Source organism: Mirounga leonina, unplaced genomic scaffold (assembly GCF_011800145.1).
Source record: "Mirounga leonina isolate KUSES-001 unplaced genomic scaffold, KU_Mleo_1.0 Mir_171, whole genome shotgun sequence".
Lineage (NCBI taxonomy): Eukaryota > Metazoa > Chordata > Mammalia > Carnivora > Phocidae > Mirounga > Mirounga leonina.
This window is the reverse complement of record NW_023270436.1, coordinates 24434569-24462107: the sequence shown is the minus strand read 5'-3', so window position 1 is coordinate 24462107 and position 27539 is coordinate 24434569. Positions and strand designations below refer to the sequence as shown.

General features: G+C 38.4%; 2 protein-coding genes across 2 annotated transcripts; both read left to right on the top strand.

Annotated features, from left to right (window-relative positions):
* The first annotated feature begins 775 nt into the window (after nucleotides 1-775).
* LOC118018335 (solute carrier family 5 member 4-like) lies at nucleotides 776-18842 on the top strand. The gene is made up of 7 exons (XM_035016724.1): nucleotides 776-838; nucleotides 6641-6803; nucleotides 9002-9152; nucleotides 11490-11658; nucleotides 13703-13918; nucleotides 15746-15848; nucleotides 18628-18842. The coding sequence occupies exons 1-7, from the start codon at nucleotides 776-778 to the stop codon at nucleotides 18840-18842; spliced, it is 1080 nt and encodes a 359-aa protein (XP_034872615.1).
* A 5600-nt stretch (nucleotides 18843-24442) lies between these two features.
* Nucleotides 24443-25587, top strand: LOC118018704 (ubiquitin-conjugating enzyme E2 N-like). The gene has a single exon (XM_035017486.1). The coding sequence runs from the start codon at nucleotides 24443-24445 to the stop codon at nucleotides 24899-24901; it is 459 nt and encodes a 152-aa protein (XP_034873377.1). The 3' UTR covers nucleotides 24902-25587.
* The last annotated feature ends 1952 nt before the right edge of the window (nucleotides 25588-27539 follow it).

Genomic DNA, 27539 nt, shown 5'->3' with positions numbered 1-27539 from the left:
AAGCATCTGCCTTTGGCTCAGGTCATGGTCCCAGAGCCCCGCATCGGGCTCCCTGCTCTGCGGGAAGCCTGCTTCTCCCTCTCCCACTCCCCCTGCTTGTGTTCCCTCTCTTGCTGTGTCTCTCTCTGTCAAATAAATAAAATCTTTTTAAAAAAAGATTTTATTAATTTGAGAGAGAGAGAGAGAGCACAAGCAGGGGGGAGGAGTAGAGGGAGAGGGAGAAACAGACTCCCTGCTGAGCAGGGAGCCCGACGTAGGGCTCAATCCCAGGACCCCGAGATCATGACTTGAGCCGAAGGCAGAGGCTTAACCAACTGAGTCACATAGGCACCCCAGGTGCTTGGGTTTTTATTTTATTTGGAGATGTTAGAGGTTGAAAACAGGAGAAATGATTGTTGAAATTTATCTTTTTTTTTTAATTTTCCAACTTTGTCCAAATATAATTGATAATCACAAATTGTATTCATTTATGGTACAGCTTGGGGATTGGATATACATAAAAACTGTGAGATGCTCACCATAATAAAGCTAATTAATATATCCTTCACCTTCTATACATACTTTTTTCCTCTTCTTTCTTTCTTTCTTTCTTTCTCTCTCTCTTCTCTCTTTCCTTCTTCTTTCTTTCTTTCTCTTTCTGTCTTTCTTTCTTTCTTTCTTTTTCTTTCTTTCTTTCTTTCTTCTTTCCTTCTTTCTTTCTTCCAGTCATGAGAACCCTTAAGATCTACCCTCTCAGCAAATTTCAAGTATACAATACAGACTTAGGCACTAAGAAATGTATACCTTAGAAGACACCCTGGTGTCAGCTTCAACAATGTGCCTGATGACAACAGAGCGGGTAAAGCCCTATCAGGAGGGCTTGAGGTGCAGGAAATCTGGAGGAGGGAGGTGAGTGCAGAGTCCAGGATAAAGAACCCTGACAGGTGACTGTGGCCCTGGACTGAGGGTGAGGGAAAGGATGATGGTGAGGTTGAGGGTTCCAGTTGCATTCACTGTCATGTGATATATGAGAGAGAGAGAAATAAGATTGAGGAGAATTAAAGGTGTTTCGTGTTCTATTTGTAAAGCTGGGGCATGTAGGAAATAGGTGGGAACCGGAACAGGGATGTTGCCAAGTCAGTCCTTCACATTGCAGTGACAGGAGCATCCTTTCATGATGTGCAGAAGCCCTGGGGAGAGTGATTAGAAAAGGATAAGATAAGAAAGGTGATAAAATGACAAGAAAAGGAATAAGAATGAAACACGGGGAGCCATCCCTGCTCACAGAACCAAGATAAAGCATAAAAATCCATTTGAGATAAATAAGGAAATCCCTCATTTCTTTGCACATGTGTTTTTTTAATTATTTAAGCAATTACTGTTCAGATTTGGGCTCCTTTTAAGGTTGATTTGGTTAATTCTGGTGTTCTCTTTTTTTAAATGTTACTACTGGGTTTTTTTCCTTATTCATTGAGTTACTAAGAGCATTGTGTTAACATCTGCAACTATAATTGTGGCTTGATTATTTCTCTCTTTGCTTCTGTTAATTTATGCTTCATATAGTTTTTTTAAAGTATATTATTATATTTTGGATTTTTATGTTTTTTCTTGAATGGATTATTTTATCACTATGAAATGTGTCACTGTTTTTCTAGAAAATTTCTTCCCTTAGTCTTTTGCCTGGTACTTATATAACCACAACATCTTTCTGTTGTTCACTGTAGTGGGGTATACTTCTTTTTTTACCATTCTTTTATTTATTTTTTATTATGTTCAATTAGCCAGCATATAGTACATCATTAGTTTTTGATGTAGTGTTCAACGATTCATTAGTTGCATATAACACCCAGTGCTCATCACAACACATGCCCTCCTTAATACCCATCACCCAGTTACCCCATCCCCCCACCCCCTGCCTTCTGTAACCCTCAGTTTGTTTCCTGAAGTCCAGAGTCTTTCAATCCCCTCGGCTCCTTCCACAGTTTGGCTATTGTGGACATTGCTGCTATGAACACTGGGGTGTATGTGTCCCTTCTTTTCACTACATCTGTATCTTTGGCATAAATACCCAGTAGTGCAATTGCTGGGTTGTAGGGTAGCTCTATTTTTAACATCTTGAGGAAACTCCATACTGTTTTCCAGAGTGGCTGTACCAGCTTTCATTCCCACAAATAGTGTAAGAGGGTTCCCCTTTCTCCACATCTTCACCAACACATGTTGTTTCCTGTCTTGTTAATTTTGGCCATTCTAACTGGTGTAAGGTGGTATCTCACTGAGGAGCCAAGATGCCCTTCAACAGATGAATGGATAAAGAAGATGTGGTCCATATATACAATGGAATATTACTCAGCCATCAGAAAGGATGAATACCCACCATTTGCATCAACATGGATGGAACTGGAGGGGATTATGCTCAGTGAAATAAGTCAAGCAGAGAAAGATAATTATCATACGATTTCACTCATATGTGGAACATAAGGAATAGTGTGGAGGACCACAGAGGAAGGGAGGAAAAACTGAATGGGAAGAAATCAGAGAGGGAGAGAAACCATGAAAGACTCTGGACTTCAAGAAACAAACCGAGGGTTACAGAAGGGAGGGGGTGGGGGGATGGGGTAACTGGGTAATGGGTATTAAGGAGGGCACGTGTTGTAATGAACACTGGGTGTTATATGCAACTAATTAATTGTTGAACACTACATTAAAACTTATGATGCACTAAAATATAGATATATAAGGATTTCATGTAAATAGAAAGAGTAAATAAAAAATAAACTTAAAAAAAGAATATCAGTTGACCATAATTGTGCCAATTTATTTCTAAACTCTCTATTCTGTTCCATTGGTCTATATTTCTGGCTTTATGCCAGTATCTTGTGTCATGATTACTGTAGCTTTGTAATACATTTTGAAATCAGGAAATATGATTCTTCCAGCTTTATTCTTCTTGTTCAAGATCCCTTTGGCTAAGCAAATTAGATAACCTGGAAGAAATGGAGGCATTCCTAGAGATGTATCAACTACCAAAACTGAACCAGGAAGAAATAGAAAACCTGAACAGACCTATAACCACTAAGGAAATTGAAGAAGTCATCAAAATCTCCCAACAAACAAAAGCCCAGGGTCAGATGGCTTCCCAGGGGAATTCTGCCAAACATTTCAAGAAGGATTAATACCTATTCTTCTGAAACTGTTCCAAAAAATAGAAATGGAAGGAAAACTTCCAAACTCATTTTACGAGGCCACCATTACCTTGATCCCAAAACCAGACAAAGACCCCATCAAAAAGGAGAATTACAGACCAATATCCCTGATGAACACGGATGCAAAAATTCTCACCAAAATACTAGCCAATAGGATCCAACAGTACATTAAAAGGATTATTCACCACGACCAAGTGGGATTTATCCCTGGGCTGCAAGTTTGGTTCAACATCCGCAAATCAATCAACGTGATACAATATATTAACAAAAGAAAGAACAAGAATCATATGATCCTCTAAATAGATGCAGAAAAAGCATTTGACAAAGTACAGCATCCTTTCTTGATCAAAACTCTTCAGAGTATAGGCATAGAGGGTACATACCTCAATATCATAAAAGCCATCTATGAAAAACCTACAGCAAATATCATTCTCAATGGGGAAAAACTGAGAGCTTTCCCCCTAAGGTCAGGAACAAGGCAGGGATGTCCACTATCACCACTGCTATTCAACGTAGCATTAGAAGTCCTAGCCACAGCAATCAGACAACAAAAAGAAATCAAAGGCATCCAAATCAGCAAAGAAGAAGTCAAACTCTCACTCTTTGCAGATGATATGATACTTTATGTGGAAAACCCAAAAGACTCCACCCCAAAACTGCTAGAACTCATACAGGAATTCAGTAAAGTGGCAGGATATAAAATCAATGCACAGAAATCAGTGGCATTCCTATACACCAACAACAAGACAGAAGAAAGAGAAATGAAGGAGTCAATCCCATTTACCATTGCACCCAAAACCTTAAGATACCTAGGAATAAACCTAACCAAAGAGGCAAAGGATCTGTACTTAGAAAACTATAAAATACTCATGAAAGAAATTGAGGAAGACACAAAGAAATGGAAAAACGTTCCATGCTCATGGATTGGAAGAACAAATATTGTGACGATGTCAATGCTACCTAGAGCAATCTACACATTCAATGCAATCCCCATCAAAATACCATCCACTTTTTTCAAAGACATGGAACAAATAATCCTAAAATTTGTATGGAACTAGAAAAGACCCCGAATTGCCAAGGAGATGTTGAAAAAGAAAAACAAAGCTGGGGGCATCACATTGCCCGATTTCAAGCTATATTACAAGGCTGTGATCACCAAGACAGCATGGTACTGGCACAAAAACAGACATGCAGACCAATGGAACAGAATAGAGAACCCAGATATGGACCCTCAACTCTATGGTCAAATAATCTTTGACAAAGCAGGAAAAAACATGCAATGGAAAAAAGACAGTCTCTTCAATAAATGGTGCTGGGAAAATTGGACAGCCACATGCAGAAGAATGAAACTCGATCATTCTCTAACACCATACACAAAGATAAACTCAAAGTGGATGAAAGATCTCAATGTGAGACAGGAATCCATCAAAATCCTAGAGGAGAACATAGGCAGTAACCTCTTTGACATCGGCAACAGCAACTTCTTTCAAGATACATCTCCAAAAGCTAGTGAAACAAAAGCAAAAATGAACTTTTGGGACTTCATCAAGGTAAAAAGCTTCTGCACAGCAAAGGAAACAGTCAACAAAACAAAGAGGCAACCCACTGATTGGGAGAAGATATTTGCAAATGACACTACAGATAAAGGGCTAGTATCCAAAATCTATAAAGAACTTCTCAAACTCAACACCCAAAAAACAAATAATCAAGTCAAAAAGTGGGCAAAAGAGATGAACAGACACTTCTCTGAAGAAGACATACAAATGGCTAACAGACACATGAAAAAATGTTCATCATCATTAGCCATCAGGTAAATCCAAATCAAAACCACACTGAGATACCACCTTACACCAGTTAGAATGGCCAAAATGGACAAGGAAAGAAACAACAAATGTTGGAGAGGTTGTGGAGAAAGGGGAACCCTCTTACACTGTTGGTGGGAATGCAAGTTGGTACAGCTGCTTTGGAAAACAGTGTGGAGGTTCCTCAAAAATTTAAAAATAGAGCTACCCTATGACCCAGCAATTGCACTACTGTCTATTTACCCCAAAGACACAGATGTAGTGAAAAGAAGGGCCATATGCACCCCAATGTTCATAGCAGCAATGTCCGCAATAGCCAAACTGTGGAAAGAGCCGAGATGCCCTTTAACAGATGAAGAAGATCTTCAACAGATAAAGAAGATGTGGTCCATATATACAATGGAATATTACTCAGCCATCAGAAAAGATGAATACCCAACTTTTACATCAACGTGGATGGGACTGGAGGAGATTATGGTAAGTGAAATAAGTCAAGCAGAGAAAGTCAATTATCATGTGGTTTCACTTATTTGTGGAACATAAGGAATAACATGGAGGACATTAGGAGAAGGAAGGGAAAAATGGGCGGGGGGAATCAGAGGGAGAGATGAACCATGAGAGACTATGGACCTGAGAAACAAACAGGGTTCTAGAGGGGAGGGGGGAAGGGGGATTGGTTAGCCCGGTGATGGGTATTAAGGAGGGCACTGCATGGAGCACTGGGTATTATACGAAAACAATGGATCATGGATCACTACATCAAAAACTAATGATGTATTGTATGGTGACTAACATAACATAATAAAATTTTTTTAAAAACCAATTACCATAGTTTTGCAAAAAAGACATTTCTCTGTGGAAAAAGATTAGAAAAGAATTAAAAAAAAAAAAAAACCTAAGGACTGCCTGGGTGGCTCAGCTGGTTAAGCATCTGCCTTCAGCTCAGGTCATGATCCCAGAGCCCCAGGATTTAGCCCCGCATCGGCTCCCTGCTCAGCGAGAGTCTGCTTCTCCCTCTGGCCCTCCCCCCTCTCATGCTCTCTCTCTTTCACTCTCTCCCTCTCAAATAAATAAAATCTTAAAAAAAAAAATAAAAAACTAAAAGAAACTGATGTGTTATGGGGTTAGTATTCTGGGAGATTTTTTAAAATCATTTTTTTCTATCTGTTGTCATAATATTGTTTAAGCAAAAAAAAAATTGCCAAGGTATTGTAAAACTGCCACAGTGAAGGGAGACTTCATCCCACATGAGCAGTCACCCCTGATAACAATCACAAGTGACACCACTTCTTAGATGCAAGTGGAAAACCCTGGGCTGAATGACTGGACATAGAATTAACTTCCTGAGTATTGTTGTGGCTGTTGTGGTTGTTATTTCTGGAGTTCTGTGCCTCTGGGAGGATTTATGTTCTTGCAGCTTTTGTGGAGGATGGAATCAGCTCCCTCTGTTTGCTCTAATGCTCTAGCTGGGCCACATCCCAAAGAGGAACCCTGCCCCTTAGGTCAGTGCAAGGGAAGCTACTTGGGAAGTCATATTCTGGGCAAAGAGGGACCAGATCCATGGTATGGAGTTCAAAGTTGAATCTCCTATTTCCCAGAAAATGTGTTTCCTCTCACCCATGATGTACAACTTTTCTCTATGTCCAATGGTTGTAGATCTTACCTGTTTGGGCCCCACTCACTGAACCTATTTATCTGAATCCCTCCTCAGAGAAGGTGGCCTGTGTTGTACCTTCTGAATGTGTGAAACACTGTGGCGTTGAAGTCGACTGCACTAACTATGCCTACCCAATGATGGTGCTGGAACCGATGCCTGATGGTAAGAAAATGTCCATGCTCAAATGAATAGAGAAAATGTAATGATAGTTAGATAGATGATGATAGATAGATAGATGACAGATTGATAGATGACAGATGATAGAGAGATAGATAGATGATAGATAGATGATAGATAGATAGATAGATAGATAGATAGATAGATAGATAGATAATAGATAGATGATAGATGATAGATATAGATAGATGATAGATGATAGATAGATAGATGATAGATGATAGATAGATGATAGATAAATAGATGATAGATAGATGATAGATAGATAGATGATAGATGACAGATAGATAGATATAAGTATAGATAATGTAATATTACTCAGCCTTTAAAAAGAAATGAAAACCTGCCATTTGCAACAACATAGATGGACCTAGAGGACATTATGCTAAGGGAGATAAGCCAGATACAAAAAGACACATACCACATAATGTCACTTATATGTGGAATCTAAAGAAGTGGAACTCATACAATAGAGTAGAATGGTGGTTGCCAGGGCTGAGGGGTGGGGGGAAATAGGAAGATGTTGGTCAAAGGGTACAAACTTTCAGTTATAAGATGAATAAGTTCTGGAGAACTAATGTACAGCAGAGAGATTATAGTTAACAATAATGTATGCTTAAAATTTGCTAAGAGAATAGATCTCAAGTATTCTCACCACAAAACAAGAAAACCATGTGAGGGGATGGATATGTTAATTAGCTTGATTGTGGTAATCATATCACGTGTACAGGTATATATAAACATCACATTGTACATCTTAACTATATATAATTGTTATTTATCAATCATACCTCAATAAAGCTGAAAAAAAAAAAAAAGAAAATTGTTAATGCTGGGACTGCCTCAGAGACCTGGTCTATAGATGGGCCATGAGGAAGGATTATGGTATAAATCCTTAATCCTAACTTCCGTTAATTTAATTGTTTTCATCAGACATTTCTTGAGCACTTTCTGTAGGCTACCAGCCCTGTGCTGAGCCTGAGGAATACAGAGATGAATCAGATATAATTCCTATCAGAAGAATCCTTACTTCTTTGGATTCAAGATTGTCATCCAAGGCAATCAGGAGCATTTAAGTGATGGATTTGTGAATAAAAGTGTTGCAACTAGAGCCTTCTCATCTTTGGGTGCCTGGGTGGCCTAGTCGGTTAAGTGTCTGCCTTTGGCTCAGGTCATGATCCCGAAGTCCGAAGATCAGCAGGGAGTCTGCTCTCTCTCTCATTCACTCACTCTCTTTCTCTTTCAAATAAATAAATAATTTTTTTTTAAAAAAAAGTGTTGCATAGACATAAACTTATAAACTCAGAAAACTAGAAGTTAACTATCCTGCTTTCTTTAGACCTGTTATACCCAAATAATAGACCCCAATCAATTTAATTTACAACTATTTATTGAGTGCCTACTATGTGCCAGACACTGCCCTGATGCTTAGAAAACATCAGTGAAATAGGCACAAAATCCTCTATATCTTGGAACTCACATTCTAGTTTCATGAGATAGAAAATAAATTACACATGTGAAAAAAGTAAATTACTAGGATACTAGAAGGTGATCTATGTTGGTCAGAAACAGAGCAGAATATGGTGCTCAGCAACAACCAGGTGATTTCGCACCTTAGGTCCATCGAAGGTCAGCTAACACTTCTGTGATTTTTCTCTTTCCTGCACACATGAGCATTGTCAGGAGGAAGAGAGCATGACCCACAAATGACATCACCCATCCACCTCATTCCAACTTTGTCTTAGGAGTTTTAGGGGCATTACTAATAAGCAGAGAGAACTGGAGGATGAAGTGACCATAATATCTCAAAACTACTTGCTTTGCCCACCAAAAACTTCAACAGAACTACCTACTATGCTTTTCCCTCTCCAGTTCCCTAAGTCTTCAGGAAACCAAGAGGTTCTCCCCCAAAGAAAGATGGCACAACACTGTTTCCTTTCTCCCAAATTTAAGTTCCTGCAAATTATCTCTAAGTTTATATTTATAACTAAAATTCTGTACTGGATTATTCTCAAATCACCAGGAAATATGCAGAAAATGCCACATGATGATATATGTTGACAGGCACATCAGTTAGTAAATGTTCCAGGTGACACTTCTGAACAACTCTCTGGTTTGGCAAGGTCCTCATAAATCATGGAGTCCAATTCCTAACTAATGTTTGCACTCTCGTCTGACCCTAGGACTGCAAGGTCTGATGCTGTCAGTCATGTTGGCCTCTCTCATGAGCTCCCTGACCTCCATTTTCAACAGTGCCAGCACCCTCTTTACCATGGACCTCTACACCAAGATTAGGAAACAGGCATCAGAGAAAGAGCTTCTTATAGCAGGACGGTGAGAGCATCCTGATTTCTGTCTAAAATTTCTCTGGAAAAATGCAGAAATAAAAGTAAGCTAGAGCCTTCTCATCTTTGGGTTCAGTGAAATAAATCATAGAATTCTAGAATGGGGAAGGGACATTAAGAGGACATTTAATCCAACTTTATCTCTTTCCAGATACAAAACTTGGGGCCATATTTTTAAATGAAATAGTTGCTTTTTCAGACTTTCAAATGCCTCTCTGATTGTCTTTTATTTCTTCCTCTCCTCACACTCTCTTCCAACTACATCTTCATGAAACTCTAGTGTTTTTCATGGGGTATAAATTTCCCACCTACTCTGATAGGCTAATACATTGTCTCTAGAAGTTTCCATATATATCTCATGAAGCAAGTCACAAATTAAGTCATCCACACACTACTACAGGGTAGTTTATCAACTGCATTCATTAAGAAATAGGGTATGAAGAGAAACTGACCACCTATATAAAAGATAGTGGTTTGCTGAAGACAGTAACAAGTGCTTAGTAAATTAAGCACTTGCAGGGAAAATTCCAAGGGCTCATTTGGAAAAATGCTATAGAAGAACAGTAAGGCATCTATGTTTCTGTGGTAGAGAAAGCGTTAAGACCTGAATTCAGTAAGCCCAAGAAGCAGAAGTCCACTAATAGGCATATGATCTTGGGTATGAATACTTCTTAATAAAGTCTCAATGATAAATTAATGAATTTTTCTTTCTCTCTCTCTCTTATTAAATGCCTAGTAGGTCCCAGAATACAAATATGAAAAAGGACATATATGTGAAAAATAATTTCCTGCTTTGTAGAATTTATGCCTTTGTTGGGAAGATAGACAATTAATAAATATATTCTATATCTAATAACAAAAAGTGCTAGGAAGAAAATTAAAGCAGGATTAAAGATGGGGGCTACTCAAGACAGCTGTTCAGGAAGTCCTCCTCGAGGAGGTGGCATTTGAGGACAGCCCTGAGGCAAGTGTGGGAGTGAACCGGGTGTCTCTGTGGGGATGGAACAGTAAATGCTGAATTCTTACAAGAGTCATGTGTGTGGTGTATTTAAGGACAGCAGGGGTGAGGTTGGCACATGATGAGCAAGTGGAAGAGTGATAAGAACCATAGTCTAAAAGGTAGCTAGAGGTGAAATTATGTAGGGCCATGTAAGCCATACAAGACTTTGGATTTTATTCCACATATGATGGAAAACAACTGAAGATAAGAGAGCAAGGAAAGGGGCGCCTGGGTGGCTCAGTTGGTTAAGCGACTGCCTTCGGCTCAGGTCATGATCCTGGAGTCCCTGGATTGAGTCCTGCATCAGGCTCCCTGCTCGGCAGGGAGTCTGCTTCGTCCTCTGACCCTGTCCCCTCTCATGTGTTCTCTCTCTCTCATTCTCTCTCTCTCAAATAAATAAATAAAATCTTAAAAAAAAAAAAAAAAGAGAGAGCAAGGAAGGTACATGATTTGCTTCCCAATGATGATAACAAGGAGAACAAGGATAATGGGTATTATTTGTTTATTAAACTTTATTCTATAGGAATCAGGCTCAGACTTCCCATGGTTTATCACATTTAATTACTGCAAGGTTGCGGAAGTTTTATGAAGCTTCAGTGAGACACTTGTGCCTTAGTCTCCTGCCCAAATACTTGTTCCCTACTTCTCCCCCCACCTCTCTGTTTCAGGTGAGCACAGAGAAGTAATGACAGTCCAGTAAATTATGTTTATTTATACAATAAGCACAGAATATTGTGGAGTTTAGCATTAGTCATTCTCCCTGGACCCCAGGAACCTCTAAAAGGTTTTTAGCAATATTTTAACCAATTCTTTCTACATGCCAAAGTACTCAAGTAGTAAAATACACAAATTAACATTTCTGGCCAATTCACTCAGCATTCTGCAATAAAGGATATTTTAATTCTAGCCTGTGCAAACTGACTTAGTTTTCCTTAAGCTAGGAAAAAAGACCAAAATGGGAATCACTTTCTTTATAGTACAAATAATTACTTACTCATAGAAATAGTGTGGTGGCTTTTTCTAATTGATATATTACATAAATTGCATTAGAGAATTATTAACCAGTTGCTGACATTTGAACTGTTATGAATGGATGTTTAATCTCATAGTTGAAGCTATTGCTACTAATTATAGACAAGGGTTTGCTTTATTGGCATTTGCTAACTAAAGATCATTAAACATGGCATGGCTTCATGTGAGGTCAAGGAGTTTGATTTTATTTGGAAAATCATGAATGGCCACAAGAATGAATTCAAGAACAAAAGCACATTAGAAGTATCAATAATGCTTTTGTTTAATATTTAAATCATTTTGTTTTCTCCCCAGACTATTTATCATTCTATTAATTGTCATCAGCATTTTGTGGGTCCCATTAGTGCAGGTATCTCAAAATGGACAACTGTTCCATTATATAGAAGCAATTTCTAGCTACCTTGGGCCTCCTATTGCAGCTGTCTTCCTGCTTGCCATCTTCTGTAAAAGAGTTAATGAACAGGTAAGTAAAAATCAGAAAACTTTGGGCGCCTGGGTGGCTCAGTCGGTTAAGCGACTGCCGTCGGCTCAGGTCATGATCCTGGAGTCCCTGGATCGAGTCCCGCATCAGGCTCCCTGCTCGGCAGGGAGTCTGCTTCTCCCTCTGACCCTCCCCCCTCTCATGTGCTTGCTCTCTCTCATTCTCTCTCACAAATAAATAAATAAAATCTTTAAAAAAAAATCAGATATGAGCAATTCTTAATCGCAGGAAACAAACTGAGTGTTGTTGGAGTGGGGGGTGGGGTGGAGGGATGGGGGGACTGGGCGATAGACACTGGGGAGGGCATGTGCTCTGATAAGCGCTGTGTATTGTGCAAGACTGTTGAATCTCAGATCTGTACCTCTGAAACAAATAATGCAATATATGTTAAGAAAAAAAAAAAAAGAAGAAGAAGAAGAAGGTAGCGGGAGGGGAAGAATGAAGCGGGGGAAATCGGAGGGGTAGACGAACCATGAGAGATGATGGACTCTGAAGGGCAGGCAGGGTTCTAGAGGGGAGGGGGGTGGGAGGACGGGTTAGCCTGGTGGTGGGTATTGAGGAGGGCACGTTCTGCATGGAGCACTGGGTGTTATGCACAAACAATGAATCATGGAACACTTCATTTAAAACTAATGTTGTAATGTATGGGGATTAACATAAGAATAAAAAAAAAAAACAAAAAAAAAATCAGAAAACTTCTTCTCAGCTAGAGTGAGAAAGTTATTTCTTTCACTGGTAAACAAATGCATTCTTTCCACCGTGTTTATACAACTCAAAGCCCATCTCAATTTTAATTATAGTCAGCTACAATTCCTGATTCCCACTGAAGCGTGTAAATATATAGGGCACACTTATAGTACAGGCTTTATATTTCTTAAAAAATATTATATACATACATGACACGATGCTAAGGAACACAATTTTTGGAGTAAGACTGACAGGACCCAACCCTGGCTCTACCATTTTATATCATTGTGATCTTAAGCAAACCATTTGATTCTGTGTAGAATGAAGATAATCATAGTGCCTACCTTATAGGATTGCTGTGAGGATTAAAAGAGATTTTTTGGGGGGCACCTGGGTGGCTCAGTCATTAAGCATCTGCCTTCGGCTCAGGTCATGATTCCAGGGTCCTGGGATCGAGCCCCGCATCAGGCTGCTTCTCCCTCTCCCACTCCCCCTGCTTGTGTTCCCTTTCTCGCTGTCTCTCTCTCTGTCAAATAAATAAATAAAATCTTTTTAAAAAAATATTTTAAAAAATAAAAGATTTTTTTTAATGTGAAGTGCTCAGAAGAGAACCCACCGCACTAGTAACAATTCAAAATATATTAATTTTTATTATGATATATGTAATTGATTATTATGGATCATATACATTTAATCCCTTCATTCTTGCCAGCTGTTAGCTTTATTATAATTTTGAAATGAAGAATAGGCACAGAAAAGTTAATATCGTATGTGCTTTTCAAATGTTACTTAATATTAGTAAGTGAGATCTTGGGATTCAGACTCAGGTCTTCCTCCAACCAAAGCTCATACTCTTAATTTCTACGCAATACTGTTTCCCTAAACATAACAACTTGATCAGGGAAATAAAGGACACATATTTCCAACCCCACTAACTTCTCAGAGAAAATAAATGCTTTTAGTTGTAAAAAGTTTAATAGACCTATCAAAACTATCTAATATCAACCCTGCAAATTGTTTAACATGAGCCATAGTTCTGTTTATTCTATAAGTCACAATTTTTGAAATCTATATATAAAATAAAATTCAAGGTAAACTTAAGCTTGGGTCAGAGTAGACATAGTGTCCTGGTGCAATGAAATTTCAGGATCACAGAAAGTAGCAGCCCACTAACAAACACGTGTATTTGCACCTTTTCCTTGCTCTAGTGAGTTTGTGCTCAAGGTTAGCCATTATTGATTCTTAGTGGAGAAAGCAGGTAGGATGATAGTTATGCTCTATTCAAATGAGCTTCTCATCTTTTCTAAATACTCTGATTTTATTCTTATTTCTTTTGCAGGGAGCCTTCTGGGGTCTAGTCACTGGACTTGTGATTGGCCTCATTCGCATGATTGCAGAGTTTGTCTACAGAACAAGTAGTTGTTTGGCTACCAGTAACTGTCCCAAGGTCATCTGTGAAGTGCACTATCTGTACTTTGCCATCATTCTCTTTTTTCTTTCCATACTGGTCATCCTGGGAATTTCCCTGCTAACAAAACCCATTCCTGATGTACATGTGAGTAATGAGTAGTAGATACATGCACGTTTTAAAATAAGAGTTCTTTGCCTTCCAGGGGATTGGGAAAAGGGCCTCAACCTCAAAAAACTTCACGATGCATTGGGGAGGTAAATCTTCATCTTTGCTATAGGATACCAGGAAAAGAGTAATTAGTGTTGCCAAAGAGATTGGAAAAGACTTCACAGCAGAGCTGTCATCTGGGCTGGTACTGTTCAGTGGCAAGCAGAATTTCATATACCACACAAACACTGACACAGAGATTTTTTTTTTTTTTTGCCAGAATCTGTTTTTTATTTCTTTTATACAGACCACTTACATTTTTTTTATTCTTATGTTAATCCCCATCATTAGTTTTAGATGAAGTGTTCCATGATTCATTGTTTGTGCATAACACCCAGTGCTCCATGCAGAACGTGCCCTCCTCAATACCCACCACCAGGCCAACCCATCCTCCCACCCCCCTCCCCTCTAGATACCTCAGTTTGTTTTTCAGAGTCCATCATCTCTCATGGTTCTTCTACCCCTCCAATTTCCCCCGCTTCATTCTTCCCCTCCCGCTACCTTCTTCTTCTTCTTTTTTTTTTCTTAACATATATTGCATTTGTTTCAGAGGTACAGATCTGAGATTCAACAGTCTTGCACAATTCACAGCGCTTACCAGAGCACATACCCTCCCCAGTGTCTATCACCCAGTCACCCCATCCCTCCCACCCCACCCCCCACTCCAGCAACCCTCAGTTTGTTTCTTGCGATTAAGAATTCCTCATATCAGTGAGATCATATGATACATGTCTTTCAGAGATTTTTTTTTTTTTAAAAAAGGACATGGTACCAGGTGGCAGGAAAAAGAAAAATAGAACAATTTTTAACTTGGACAAGGTACTTTGCAGTCTTCCCAGGCCAAAAAAAATTATCATTCTGAGATTTCTATTTCTGTTAGGTTAGGTTCACAACACTACTCATGACTTTCTCTGAAATGACTATTGATTTTTATCAGTTTATTTTGAAAATTCAAACCACACAGTATATTTATGAAACATAAACATAAATTAGATAAATGGTCTCATTGATCCTTTAGACACATTTTTTTCCTAAAAATTAATAATAAATTATAGTTATTTTATTGCCATAAAAGAGCTGAATACTTATATTTCTTTGAAAACTAATGTTTTTTAGTGTCTTTTTCATTCAACTCCCAATATTCAACATAAATATTTAGTTATGACTTCTGGTGACATGTCTTTGGTAAACTAATTTGAACCATTATGTATTTCAGGTTTCCCCATCCACAAATAATATTTCAGCAAAGAAATTAGATATTGTATAAGAAATGCTAGGATTAAGAATCTTATGAATCGGGACGCCTGGGTGGTTCAGTCAGTTAAGTGGCTGCCTTCGGCTCAGGTCGTGATCCTGGGGTCCTGGGATCGAGCCCCACGTCGGCTCCGTGCTGGCCAGGGAGTCTGCTTCTCCCTCTGCCCCTCCCCCTGCCTATGCTCTCTCTCTCTCCAAATAAATAAATACAATATTTTTTTAAAAGAAGATATTTTAAAAGTTACAAATGTAACCACTAGACAAACTGAAAGTAATAATGATGCAGCTATTAACATTGAATGATAAGGACAATGAGTGAAGCAGGGGTATATGTAAAACGGAAATAATTTTAAATGGTTAGTGTGTTTTTGTGAATTAGTGCAGCAGAAGACCTTTTCTTTGTTACCTACACCATTTGATTTTTTTGCACAATACAATAAACTAATGTAGCATCGTATTATTGTAAAGATTTTCCCGTCACTAATGTGCTTGTCTATGGTCTCTTTGCAGCTATATCGCCTGTGTTGGGCTCTTCGGAACAGTACAGAGGAACGAACTGATTTAGATGCAGAAGAGAAAAGACATGAAGAAGTTGATGATGATGTTGATGAAGGTAATACCTGGATTACATTTGTTTTTCATGTAGAAACTCTAGGTACCTGAATTGCTTATGTTTGCTTTATTTTTTAATGCCACTAAATTCGGTTTCTGAAAAGGGTGTTAGATTTATGGCAAATTGAAACTTTAAAATCTTACCTTCCCAAAAAACCAAGACAATTCATTACAAATAAAATATCCCCATTCGTCTGCCTATCCATCAGTCTGTCTGTCCGTTCATCCATCATCCATCCATGGATCTGTGTACCTGCACTGAGGTGAAAATCAATTCCAGTCTCTCTGTTCCTAATCACATATTTAATGTTCAACAAATCAATCTGGATTGATGGTGATTAGGTATCTAGCATCTAATCCCACCTTTTTCTCCAACCTTGTTTCTCACTATTCTCTCCAATATACCCTCCATTCCAGCCTGGCAGATTCCTTCACTTTCCTCCCACATATACCAAGCTCTTTAGAATATTTTTACCTCTCCTCTCTAAGAGGAAAAAAAAGTGCCTATTCTTTGAAACTAAGTTCTACTCTCATTTCCTTCAAGGAAACTTCTCCAGCATCCATCCCCATGGATCTTTGTATATCTGGTACTTTTAAAACCTTTGACAAAGTTTAGCACTTCAAGAAATGTTGTCTTGAACTATACACTAATTGTTTCATTTGGTTTGGCTTAGATTTTTCAACCTGAGGGAAGGATAAATGCCTTCTACTCCTTTTGGATTTTTATATCAGTGTTCCTGAGTAAGACTGGTTTATGTAGTTTTCCTTTTTTGTACTTTGTCTGGTTTTGGTATTAAAATCATAACATTCTCATAGAATGAACTGGAAATATTTCAATAAGATTGGAATGATTTCTGCATCAAAATTTTGGTATTTTGCTAATAATACCATAGGCATTAGGGTCTAGTGAGAGTGTGTGTGTGTGAGAGAGAGAGAGAGATAGAGAGAGAGAGAGCGCCTTTTAACCTGATTAAATTTGTGTTTACCCATGCCTATAGAGGTATTTAGAGGTTCCATTTCTTGGTTAATCAGTTTTGGAAAATTATGTTTTCTAGGATTGTGCCAGTTTACCTTTGGGATAGATTTTGAGAGGTTTGAGTTTGGGATCAAAGGGTTAATGCCTAAGCAATTTTGCTGTATAATGCCAAATTCCCATCCATGAGAGTTGAATCATGCTTTCCTAGCAACAATGTGTGAGAGTATCTGCTTCCACACAAACTAATATAGTATATTATGAAATTTTTTAACTTTTGTCACTGACAGATGAGTAGTGCTATCTCAGTGTCATTTTATTTCAAATTTCTCTTTTTTTGTTGTTTCAAGTTTTTATTTAAATTCCAGTTAGTCGGGGTGCCTGGGTGGTGCAGTCAGTTAAGTGTTCAACTCTTGGTTTTGACTCAGTGTGGAGAGATCGAGCCCCATGTGGGGCTCTGTGCTCATTGCAGCATCTGCTTAAAATTCCCTCTCCCTCTCCCTCTGTCCCTCCCACTTGTGCTCTCTCTCTCTCTAAAATAATTAAATAAAATCTTTTTTAAAAATTAATAAATTTGGGGCACCTGGGTGGCTCAGTCGTTAAGCGTCTGCCTTCGGCTCAGGTCATGATCCCAGGGTCCTGGGATGGAGCCCCACATCAGGCTCTCTGCTTGGCGGGAAGCCTGCTTCTCCCACTCCCCCACTTGTGTTCCCTCTCTTGCTGTGTCTTTCTCTGTCAAATAAATAAATAAAATCTTTAAAAAATTTTTTTTTAAAAATTAATAAATTCTAGGGCACCTGGGTGGCTCAGTCGGTTAAGCGGCTGCCTTTGGCTCAGGTCATGATCTCAGGGTCCTGGGATTGAGCCCCGCATCGGGCTCCCTGCTCAATGGGAAGCCTGCTTTTCCCTTTCCCTCTACCTGCCACTCCCCCTGCTTGTGCTCTCTCTCTGTCAAATAAATAAATAAAATCTTTCAAAAAATTAGTAAATTCTAGTTAGTCAACATACAGTGTAATATTGGCTTCAGGGGGAGAATTTAGTGACTCATCACTTACATATAACACTCAGTGCTCAACATAACAAGTGCCTTCCTTAATACCCATCACCCATTCAGCCCATCCCCCACCCACCTCCCCTCCAGCAAACCTTCAGTTTGTTCTCTACAGTTGAGTCTCTTATAGTTTGCCTCCTTCTCTTTTTTTTTTCCCCTTCCCCTATGTTCATTTGTTTTGTTTCTTAAATTCCACATATGAGTGAAATCATGTGGTATTTCTATTTCTCTGACTCATTTCACTTAGCATAATACACTGTACCTCCATCCAAGTCATTGCATATAGGAAAATTGCATTCTTTTTGATGGTTGAGTAATATTGCATTTTATATATATAATATATGTATATATATATGATTATATATATAATCATATCTTTATCCTTTCAAATTTCTCTTTTTTGAGTGAATTTAAGAACTGTTTATCTATGTATGTATATGTGTCTACATGGGGTTGTTGGAAGTCTTTTCTTCTCTGTTTTTAAATGTCCATTGTATATTAAGGATATTAAACCCTTTGTGGTATAAGATGCAAATGTTTTTTCCCAGTTTGTCACTTGTTTTTACTTTGTTTATTGAACTTTATGCCATGCAAAAGTTTTCTATTTTTATATAATCAAAGTTATCTATATTTTTCTCAGGGATTCCTCTAACACTTAAAAATGATGGTAATCATTCTTTATAGTCATTTGTACTATATTTACAGGGGTTTTATTTCCCATATTTTGGGATCATTTGTTTATCTCTTTTGTTTCAGATAATCCTGAGGAACCCCATGGATGCCTCAGGAAGGCTTATGACTTATTCTGTGGTTTGCAGAAGACAGGCCCCAAACTGAGCAAAGAGGAGGAAGAAGCCCAAAAAAAGAAGCTGAGAGACACATCTGAGAAGCCTTTATGGAGGACTATAGTGAATGTTAATGCCATTCTCCTCCTGGCAGTGGCCATCTTCGTCCATGGCTATTTTGCCTGAACTCTATCTGAACCACTAAATATTTATTTTTTTAAAGATTTTATCTATTTATTTGACAGATAGCACAAGAAGGCAGAGAGGCAGGCAGAGGGAGAGGGAGAAGCAGCTCCCTGCTGAGCAGGGAGCCCAACTTGGGGCTCGATCCCAGGACCCTGGGATCATGACCCCAGCTGAAGGCAGATGTTTAACCGACTGAGCCACCCAGGCGCCCCTGAACCACTATTTATTAAGCAAAGGATAATTCTACTAATTTTTTTCATTTTTAGAGTTTGTTATGCTTCAAAAGGGAGATAATTTCAAAAGGGAGAAAGAAATGTGTAATTTTATCGTATGAGTGACCGTAGACCTGATTTTTAGCTTTTTTTATTCCTTTGTGTCAATAAAGAAAGAGTCTAGGGCGCCTGGGTGGCTCAGTCATTAAGCGTCTGCCTTCAGCTCAGATCATGGTCCCAGAGTCCTGGGATGGAGCCCCACATTGGGCTCTCTGCTCAGCGGGAAACCTGCTTCTCCTTCTCCCACTCCCCCTGCTTATGTTCCCTCTCTCGCTGTGTCTCTCTCTGTCAAATAAATAAATAAAATCTTTAAAAAATAAAAATAAAAATAAAAATAAATAAAGAGTCGATAATTTAGAAAGCCCAGGGAGCTGATTCTATATGTGTGTATAAACTAGGAGCATTTGTTCTAAATTTTTTTTTCTTGTTCACCAGGTAGATTGCCCTACCTTATTCTTGCTATTTCTAGAGATTTCCACTTAGAAGAAATTCCCCTTCCAACTCTGCCTCACATAGTAACCTCCTCATCTATAAAACAGTGACCTCCCAACCTCACTTTACTGACCTCAAGGAAAATAGAAATACTTCCTAATAGTTGAGGGGAGGTGAGCTAGAAATGTGTTGTAAGTATTTTTATGAACTTAATGGAAATTATTAGCTTATGTCTTAAATAAAGCCATCTCCCACTAAATGTTAGCATATTAAGCCATTGATTTCATAAACTACTTTATAAAAGTAATTTACATATCATAAAATGCATCTATTTAAAGTGTACAATTCAGTGGACTCCCAGGTGGCTCAGTTGAGTGTCTGAGTGTCTGTCAGAACTCTGAGTGTCTGACTCTTGGTTTCGGCTCAGGTCATGACCTCAAGGTTGTGGGGTCCAGCTCCATGCTCAGCATGGAGTCTGCTTCTCTCCCTCTCTCTCTGCCCCACCCCAACTTGCACTTTCTCTCTCTGCCTCTCTCTGCCTGGGTGGCTCAGTCGTTAAGGTCTGCCTTCAGCTCAGGTCATGATCTCTGGGTCCTGGGATCGAGCCCCACATTGGGCTCCCTGCTCAGTGGGGAGCCTGCTTCTCCCTCTCCCACTCCCCCTGCTTGTGTTTCCTCTCACTGTCAAATAAATTTTAAAAATCTTAAAAATAAATAAATAAAATAAATAAAATAAAATAAGTAAATAAATCTTTAAAAATAAAATAATGTAATAAAGTGTACAATTCAGTGTATTTTAGAATATTCAGAGTTGTTCAACAATTACTACAACCTAAATTTTGATATTAACATTATTTGTTGAAATTGTTACTTGAATATACATATTTCTCTGTCTTTATTTCTGTGTTATTTTGACATTCTGAATGACAGTTATCTCTATGTAGGACTACATGTAGTTTTAAAACATACCTTCTTAGAAGTAAATCAGCACATTAAGATGTTTTTAATAAATTACATAAGAAACACATCATATTGTTACATAATTCAAACAATGCTTTGTTCTATAGAATTAAATAAAATACTCTCCACTGACAAGCTAGCTGTCCCATCTACTCCCATTAATTTTACAAAGAATAACTGTTAACAGTTTAAAGCATATGTTAAAGTAATTTTTCTATTAATTTGTACACATATTTTTACACAATGCATCTTACTCTATATATTGTTCTATGGCTGGCTTTGTCATATAAAATTTATCCTGGAATCTTTGCCTATTAGTGCATATAGGCACCCCTCCTTCTTTTTAATAATTGCACATTATTCCGAAAAATCAGGTGCCAAAAATTTGAACATTTTTCTACTGAAAAACATTCATGTTGATTTTAATTATTTGCTATTATCAATGATACTTGACCACGTGTGCCTGGATATTCATCTTTTGGTACATTAACTACGTCTTTTTTTCTTAAGATTTTATTTTTATTTTTTGAAAGAGAGAGAGACAGTGAGAGAGGGAACACAAGCAGGAGGAATCGGAGAGGGAGAAACAGGCTTCCTGACGACCAGGGAGCCCGATGCCGGGCTTGATCCCCGGACCCTGAGATCATGACCTGAGCCGAAGGCAGATGCTTAACGACTGAGCGACCCGGGCACCCCCCATTAACCACTTTTGTTTTCTTTAATGATTGATTCTTAGGAATGGAATACTGGGGCAAGGGGTATAAACATTTAATATTTTGTCCCAAAAAGGATTCACCAATTTATACTCTCACCATCCGAGTATGAAAGTTCCTATTTATTCACATCTGTAATTGTAGAGTATATTATCAATCTTTTTTTAAAGATTTTTAAATTTATTTATTTGACAGAGAGATAGAGAGCACAAACAGGCAAAGCAGCAGGCAGAGGGAGAGGGAGAAGCAGGGTCTCCGCTGAGCAGGGAGCCCAATGTGGGGCTCAATCCCAGGACCCTGGGATCATGACCCAAGCCGAAGACAGCTGCTTAACCGACTAAGCGACCCAGGTGCCCCTATATTATCAATCTTAACTCATTTTTATCAATTTGATGGTTGAAAAATAATTTAATTTTTTAAATTTGTGTTTCTCCACTTAGTGAGATTGTGTTTACATATATTTGTTAGCTATTTGTAAGTTTTTCTTCTGTGAATTTCTTGATATATTTTATAAATTTTTCATTCATTTATAGATATTCTTTAGTCTATATATTTATTATTTGCATATGAATTGCAAATATTTTTTCTTGAGGTCTGTGATTTGCCTTTTATTTATTTTTTTTATTATGTTCAATTAGCCAACATATAGTACATCATTAGTTTTTGATGTAGTGTTCAACGATTCATTAGTTGCATATAACACCCAGTGCTCATCACAACACGTGCCCTCCTTAATACCCATCACCCAGTTACCCCACCCCCCACCCCCTTCCCTTCTATAACCCTCAGTTTGGTTCCCAGAGTCCAGAGTCTCTCATGGTATGTCTCCCTTTCTGATTTCTTCCCATTCAGTTTTCCCTCCCTTCCCCTGTGGTCCTCCGCTCTATTCCTTATGTTCCACATATGAGTGAAACCATATGATAATTGTCTTTCTCTGCTTAACTTATTTCACTTAGCATAATCTCCTCCAGTTCCATCCATGTCAATGCAAATGGTGGATATTCATCCTTTCTGATGGCTGAGTAATATTCCATTGTATATATGGACCACATCTTCTTTATCCATTCATCTGTTGAAGGGCATTTCAGTTCCTTCCACCATTTGGCTGCTGTGGACATTGCTGCTATGAACATTGGGGTGCATGTGCCCCTTCTTTTCACTACATCTGTGTCTTTGAGGTAAATACCTAGTTGTGCAATTGCAGGGTCATAGAGTAGTTCTATTTTTAATGTCTTGAGGAACCTCCATACTGTTTTCCAGAGTGGCTGTACCAGCTTGCATTCCCACCAACAGTGCAAGAGGGTTCCCCTTTCTCCACAACCTCTCCAACTTTTGTTGTTACTTGCCTTGTCAATGTTTACCATTCTAACTGGTGTAAGGTGATATCTCAATGTGGTTTTGATTTGAATTTCCCTGATGGCTAATGATGATGAAAATTTTTTCATGTGTCTGTTAGCCATTTGTAGGTCTTCTTCAGAGAAGTGTCTGTTCATGTCTTCTGCCCATTTTTTGACTTGATTATTTGTTTTTTGGGTGTTGAGTTTGAGAAGTTCTTTATAGATCTTGGATACCAGCCCTTTATCTGTAATGTCATTTGCAAATATCTTCTCCCAATCAGTGGGTTGCCTCTTTGTTTTGTTGACTGTTTCCTTTGCTGTGCAAAAGCTTTCTATCTTACTGAGGTCCCAAAAGTTTATTTTCACTTTTGTTTCCCTTGCCTTTGGAGATGTGTCTTGAAAGAAGTTGCTGTGGCCGATGTCGAAGAGGTTACTGCCTATGTTTTCCTCTAGGATGTTGATGGATTCCTGTCTCACACTGAGGTCTTTCATCCATTTTGAGTTTATTTTTGTGTATGGTGTTAGATATTGGTCGAGTTTCATTCTTCTGCATGTGGCTGTCCAATTTTCCCAACACCGTTTATTGAAGAGACTGTCTTTTTTCCATGGCATGTTTTTTCCTGCTTTGTCAAAGATTATTTGACCATAGAGTTGAGGGTCCATATCTGGGTTCTCTATTCTGTTCCATTGGTCTGTATGTCTGTTTTTGTGCCGGTACCATGCTGTCTTGGTGATCACAGCTTTGTAATATAGCTTGAAATCGGGCAACGTGATGCCCCCAGCTTTGTTTTTCTTTTTCAACATTTCCTTGGTGATTCAGGGTCTTTTCTGGTTCCATACAAATTTTAGGATTATTTGTTCCAGCTCTCTGAAAAATGCCAATGGTATTTTAATAAGGAAGGTGTTGAAAGTGTAGATTGCTCTGGGCAGCATAGACATTTTCACAATGTTTATTCTTCCAATCCATGAGCATGGAATATTTTTCTATCTCTCTGTGTCTTCCTCAATTTCTTTCATAAGTGTTCTGTAGTTTCTAGAGTATAGATCCTTTACCTCTTTGGTTAGATTTATTCCTAGGAATTTTATGGGTTTTGGTGATATTGTAAATGGAATTGATTCCACACATTGTTAGTGTACAGAAATGCAACTGATTTCTGTGCATTGATTTTGTATCCTGCCACGTTGCTGAATTTTTGTAGGAGTTCTAGTAATTGGGGGTGGAGTCTTTTGGGTTTTCCACATGAAGTATCATGTCATCTGTGAAGAGAGAGAGTTTGACTTCTTCTTTGCCAATTTGAATGTCTTTTATTTTTTGTTGTCTGATTGCTGAGGATAGGACTTCTAGTGCTATGTTGAATAATAATGGTAAGAGTGGGCATCCCTGTCGCATTCCTGACCTTAAGGGAAAAGCTCTCAGCTTTTCCCCATTGGGAATGATATTCGTTGTGGGTTTTTCATAGATGGTTTTTATGATATTGAGGAATATTCCCTCTATCCCTACACTCTGAAGAGTCTTAATCAGGAAAGGATGCTATATTTTGCCAAATGCTTTTTCTGCATCAATTGAGAGGATCATATGGTTCTTGTCTTTTCTTTTATTAATGTGCTTTATCACGTTGATTGATTTGCAAATGTTGAACCACCTTTGCATCCCAGGAATAATTCCCACTTGGTCATGATGGATAATCCTTTTAATGTACTGTTGGATCCTATTGGCTACAATCTTGTTGAGTATTTTGTCATCCATGTTCATCAGGGATATTGGTCTGTAATTCTCCTTTTCACTGACATCTTTGCCTGGTTTGGGGATCAGGATAATGCTGGCCTCATAGAATGAGTTTGGAGAGCCAGAGTCAAGACCAGAGACCAAACTCGGGATCTGACAAGATGGCCAGGCTGCCCCGCAGGATTATCAAGGAAACCCAGTGTTTGCTGGCAGAACCAGTTCCTGGCATTAAAGCAGAACCAGATGAGAGCAACGCCCATTATTTTCATGTGGTCATTGATGGCCCCCATGATTCCCCCTTTGAGGGAAGGACTTTTAAGCTTGAACTATTCCTACCAGAAGAATACCCAATGGCAGCCCCTAAAGTACGTTTCATGACCAAAATTTATCATCCTAATGTAGACAAGTTGGGAAGAATATGTTTAGATATTTTGAAAGATAAGTGGTTCCCAGCACTGCAGATCTGCACAGTTCTGCTATCAATCCAGGCTATGTTAAGTGCTCCCAATCCAGATGATCCATTAGCAAATGATGTAGTAGAGCAGTGGAAGACCAACGAAGCCCAAGCCATAGAAACAGCTAGAGCATGGACTAGGCTATATGCCATGAATAATACTTAAAATTCGATCTGATCATCAAGTGTGCATCACTTCTCCTGTTCTGCCAAGACTTCTTCCTTTTTTGTTTGCATTTAATGGACACAGTCTTAGAAACATTATAGAATAAAAGCCCAGACATTTTCAGTCCTTCGGTGATTAAATGCACATTAGCAAATCTATGTCTTGTCCTGATTCACTGTTGTAAAGCATGAGCAGAGGCTAGACGTACTATCTGGACTGTTGTGAAACGTTTAAAAGCAGTGGCCCTTCTCTGCTTTTATTCATTTCCCCCATCATGTTGAGTATAAAGCACTGTGAATGAAGGTAGTTGTCAGGGTTAGCTGCAGGGGTGTGGGTGTTTTTCTTTATTACTTTTTTTGAGGGGGAGAGGTAGTTTTATTTTAATTTTATGGGCTCCTTTCCCCCTTCTTATGGTGATCTAATTGCATTGGTTAAAAGCAGCTAACCAGTTCTTTAGAATATGCTCTCTAGCCAAATCTAACTTTATTTAGATGCTGTAGATGGACAAGCTTGATTGTTTGAACCAAAATGGGAACATTAAACAAACATCACAGCCCTCACTAATAATATTGTGACTTTGCTGTCAAGTGTAGAATCCTTCCTTCAAGAAAAAGCTTGTGACCATTTTGTATGGCTTGTCTGGAAACTTCTGTAAATCTTATGTTTTAGTAAAATATTTTTTGTTACTCTAAAAAAAATGAATGAGTTTGGAAGTTTTCCTTCTGTTTCTATTTTTTGGAAAAGCTTCAGCAGAATAGGTATTATTTCTTCTTTAAATGTTTGGTAGAATTCCCCTGTGAAGCCACCTGGCCCTAGACTCTTGTGTTTTGGGAGGTTTTTGATTACTGCTTCAATTCCTTTACTGGTCTATTTCTTCCTGTTTCAGTCTTGGTAGTTTATAAGTGTCCAGAAAGGCAACCATTTCTTCCAGGTTGCTTAATTTGTTAGCATATAGTTGCTGGTAATAATTTCTAATAATTGTTTCTATTTCCTTGGTGTTAGTTGTAATCTCTTCCCTTTCATTCATGATTTTATTAATTTGGGTCCTTTCCTTTTCTTTTGGATAAGTTGGCCAGAGGTTTATCAATCGTATTAATTCTTTCAAAGTACCAGCTTCTAGTTTCGTTGATCTATTTTACTGTTTTTCTGGTTTCTAGTTCACTGATCTCTGTTCTAATCTTTATTATTTCTCTTCTCTTGCTTGGTTTAGGCTTTATTTGCTGTTCTTTCTCCAGCTACTTTAGGTGTAAGGTTAGCTTGTGCATTTCAGATTTTTCCAATTTTTTGAGAGAGGCTTGGATAGCTATATATTTCCCCCTTAGGACCACCTTTGCAGTATCCCATAGGTTTTGGACTGATGTGTTTTCATTCTCATTAGTTTCCACGAATTGTTTAAGTTCTCTTTTAATTTCCTGGTTGACCCAATCATTCTTTAGCAGGATACTCTTTAATTTCCAAGTGTTTAAATTCCTTCCAAATTTTTTCTTATGATTGAGTTCCAGTGTCAAAGCATTGTGGTCTGATAACACGCAGGGAATAATCTCAATCTTTTGGTATCAGTTGAGACCTGATTTGTGACCCAGTATGTGGTCTATTATGGAGAAAGTTCCATGTGCACTCAAGAAGAATGAGTATTCTGTTGTTTTAGGGTGGAATGTTCTGTATATATCTATGAAGTCCATCTGATCCAATGTGTCCTTCAATGCTCTTGTTTCTTTGTTCATCTTCTACTTAGATGATCTGTCCATTGCTGTGAGTGGAGTGTTGAGGTCTCCTACTATTAATATATTATTATCCATATGATTCTTTATTTTGGTTAATAGCTGGTTTATGTACTTGGCTGCTCCCATGTTGGATACATAGATATTTACAATTGTTAGATCTTCTTGTTGGATAGACACTTTAAGTATGATATAGTGTCCCTCTACATCTCTTACTATGGTCTTTGGTTTAAAATCTAATTTGTCTTATATAAGGATTCTATCCCAGCTTTCTTTTGAGGTCCATTAGTTTGGTAAATGGTTCTCCATCTCCTCACTTTCAATCTGGATGTGCCTTTAGGTTCAAAATGAGTCTCTTGTAGACAGCATATGGATGGATCCTGCTTTTTTATCCAATCTGATACCCTGTGTCTTTTGACTGGAGCATTCAATCCATTTACATTCAGAGTAACTATCAAAAGATATGAATTTAGTGACATTGTATTGCCTGTAAAGTCCCTGTTTCTGTAGACTGTCTCTGTTACTTTCTTGTCTATATTACTCTTGGGGTTTCTCTTCACTTACAGAATCCCCCTTAGTATTTCTTGCAGGGCTGGCTTGGTGGTCACATATTCTTTCTGTTTCTGCCTGTCCTGAAAGCTCTTTATCTCTCCATGAGTTCTGCATGACAGCCTTGCTGGATAAAGTATTCTTGGATGCATGTTCTTCTCATTTAGTACCCTGAATATGTCTTGCCAGCCCTTTCTGGCTTGCCAGGTTTCTGTGGACAGGTCTAATGTTATTCTGATGTTCCTCCCTCAATATGTAAGGAACCTCCTCTCCCTGGCTATTCTCAGGATTGTTTCCTTAGCTGTAAAATTTGCAAGCTTCACTATTATATGTTGGGGTGTTGATCTATTTTTATTGATTTTGGGAGG

What these genes read in the sequence shown, in the direction of transcription:
- LOC118018704 (XM_035017486.1), top strand. Translation starts at nt 24,443, where the DNA reads ATGGCCAGGCTGCCCCGCAGGATTATCAAGGAAACCCAGTGTTTGCTG.
- LOC118018335 (XM_035016724.1), top strand. Translation starts at nt 776, where the DNA reads ATGTATACCTTAGAAGACACCCTGGTGTCAGCTTCAACAATGTGCCTG. An exon ending in GCTGGAACCGATGCCTGATG is followed by an intron (nt 6,804 to 9,001) that starts GTAAGAAAATGT and finishes GTCTGACCCTAG; the next exon opens with GACTGCAAGGTCTGATGCTG. An exon ending in GAGCTTCTTATAGCAGGACG is followed by an intron (nt 9,153 to 11,489) that starts GTGAGAGCATCC and finishes TTTTCTCCCCAG; the next exon opens with ACTATTTATCATTCTATTAA.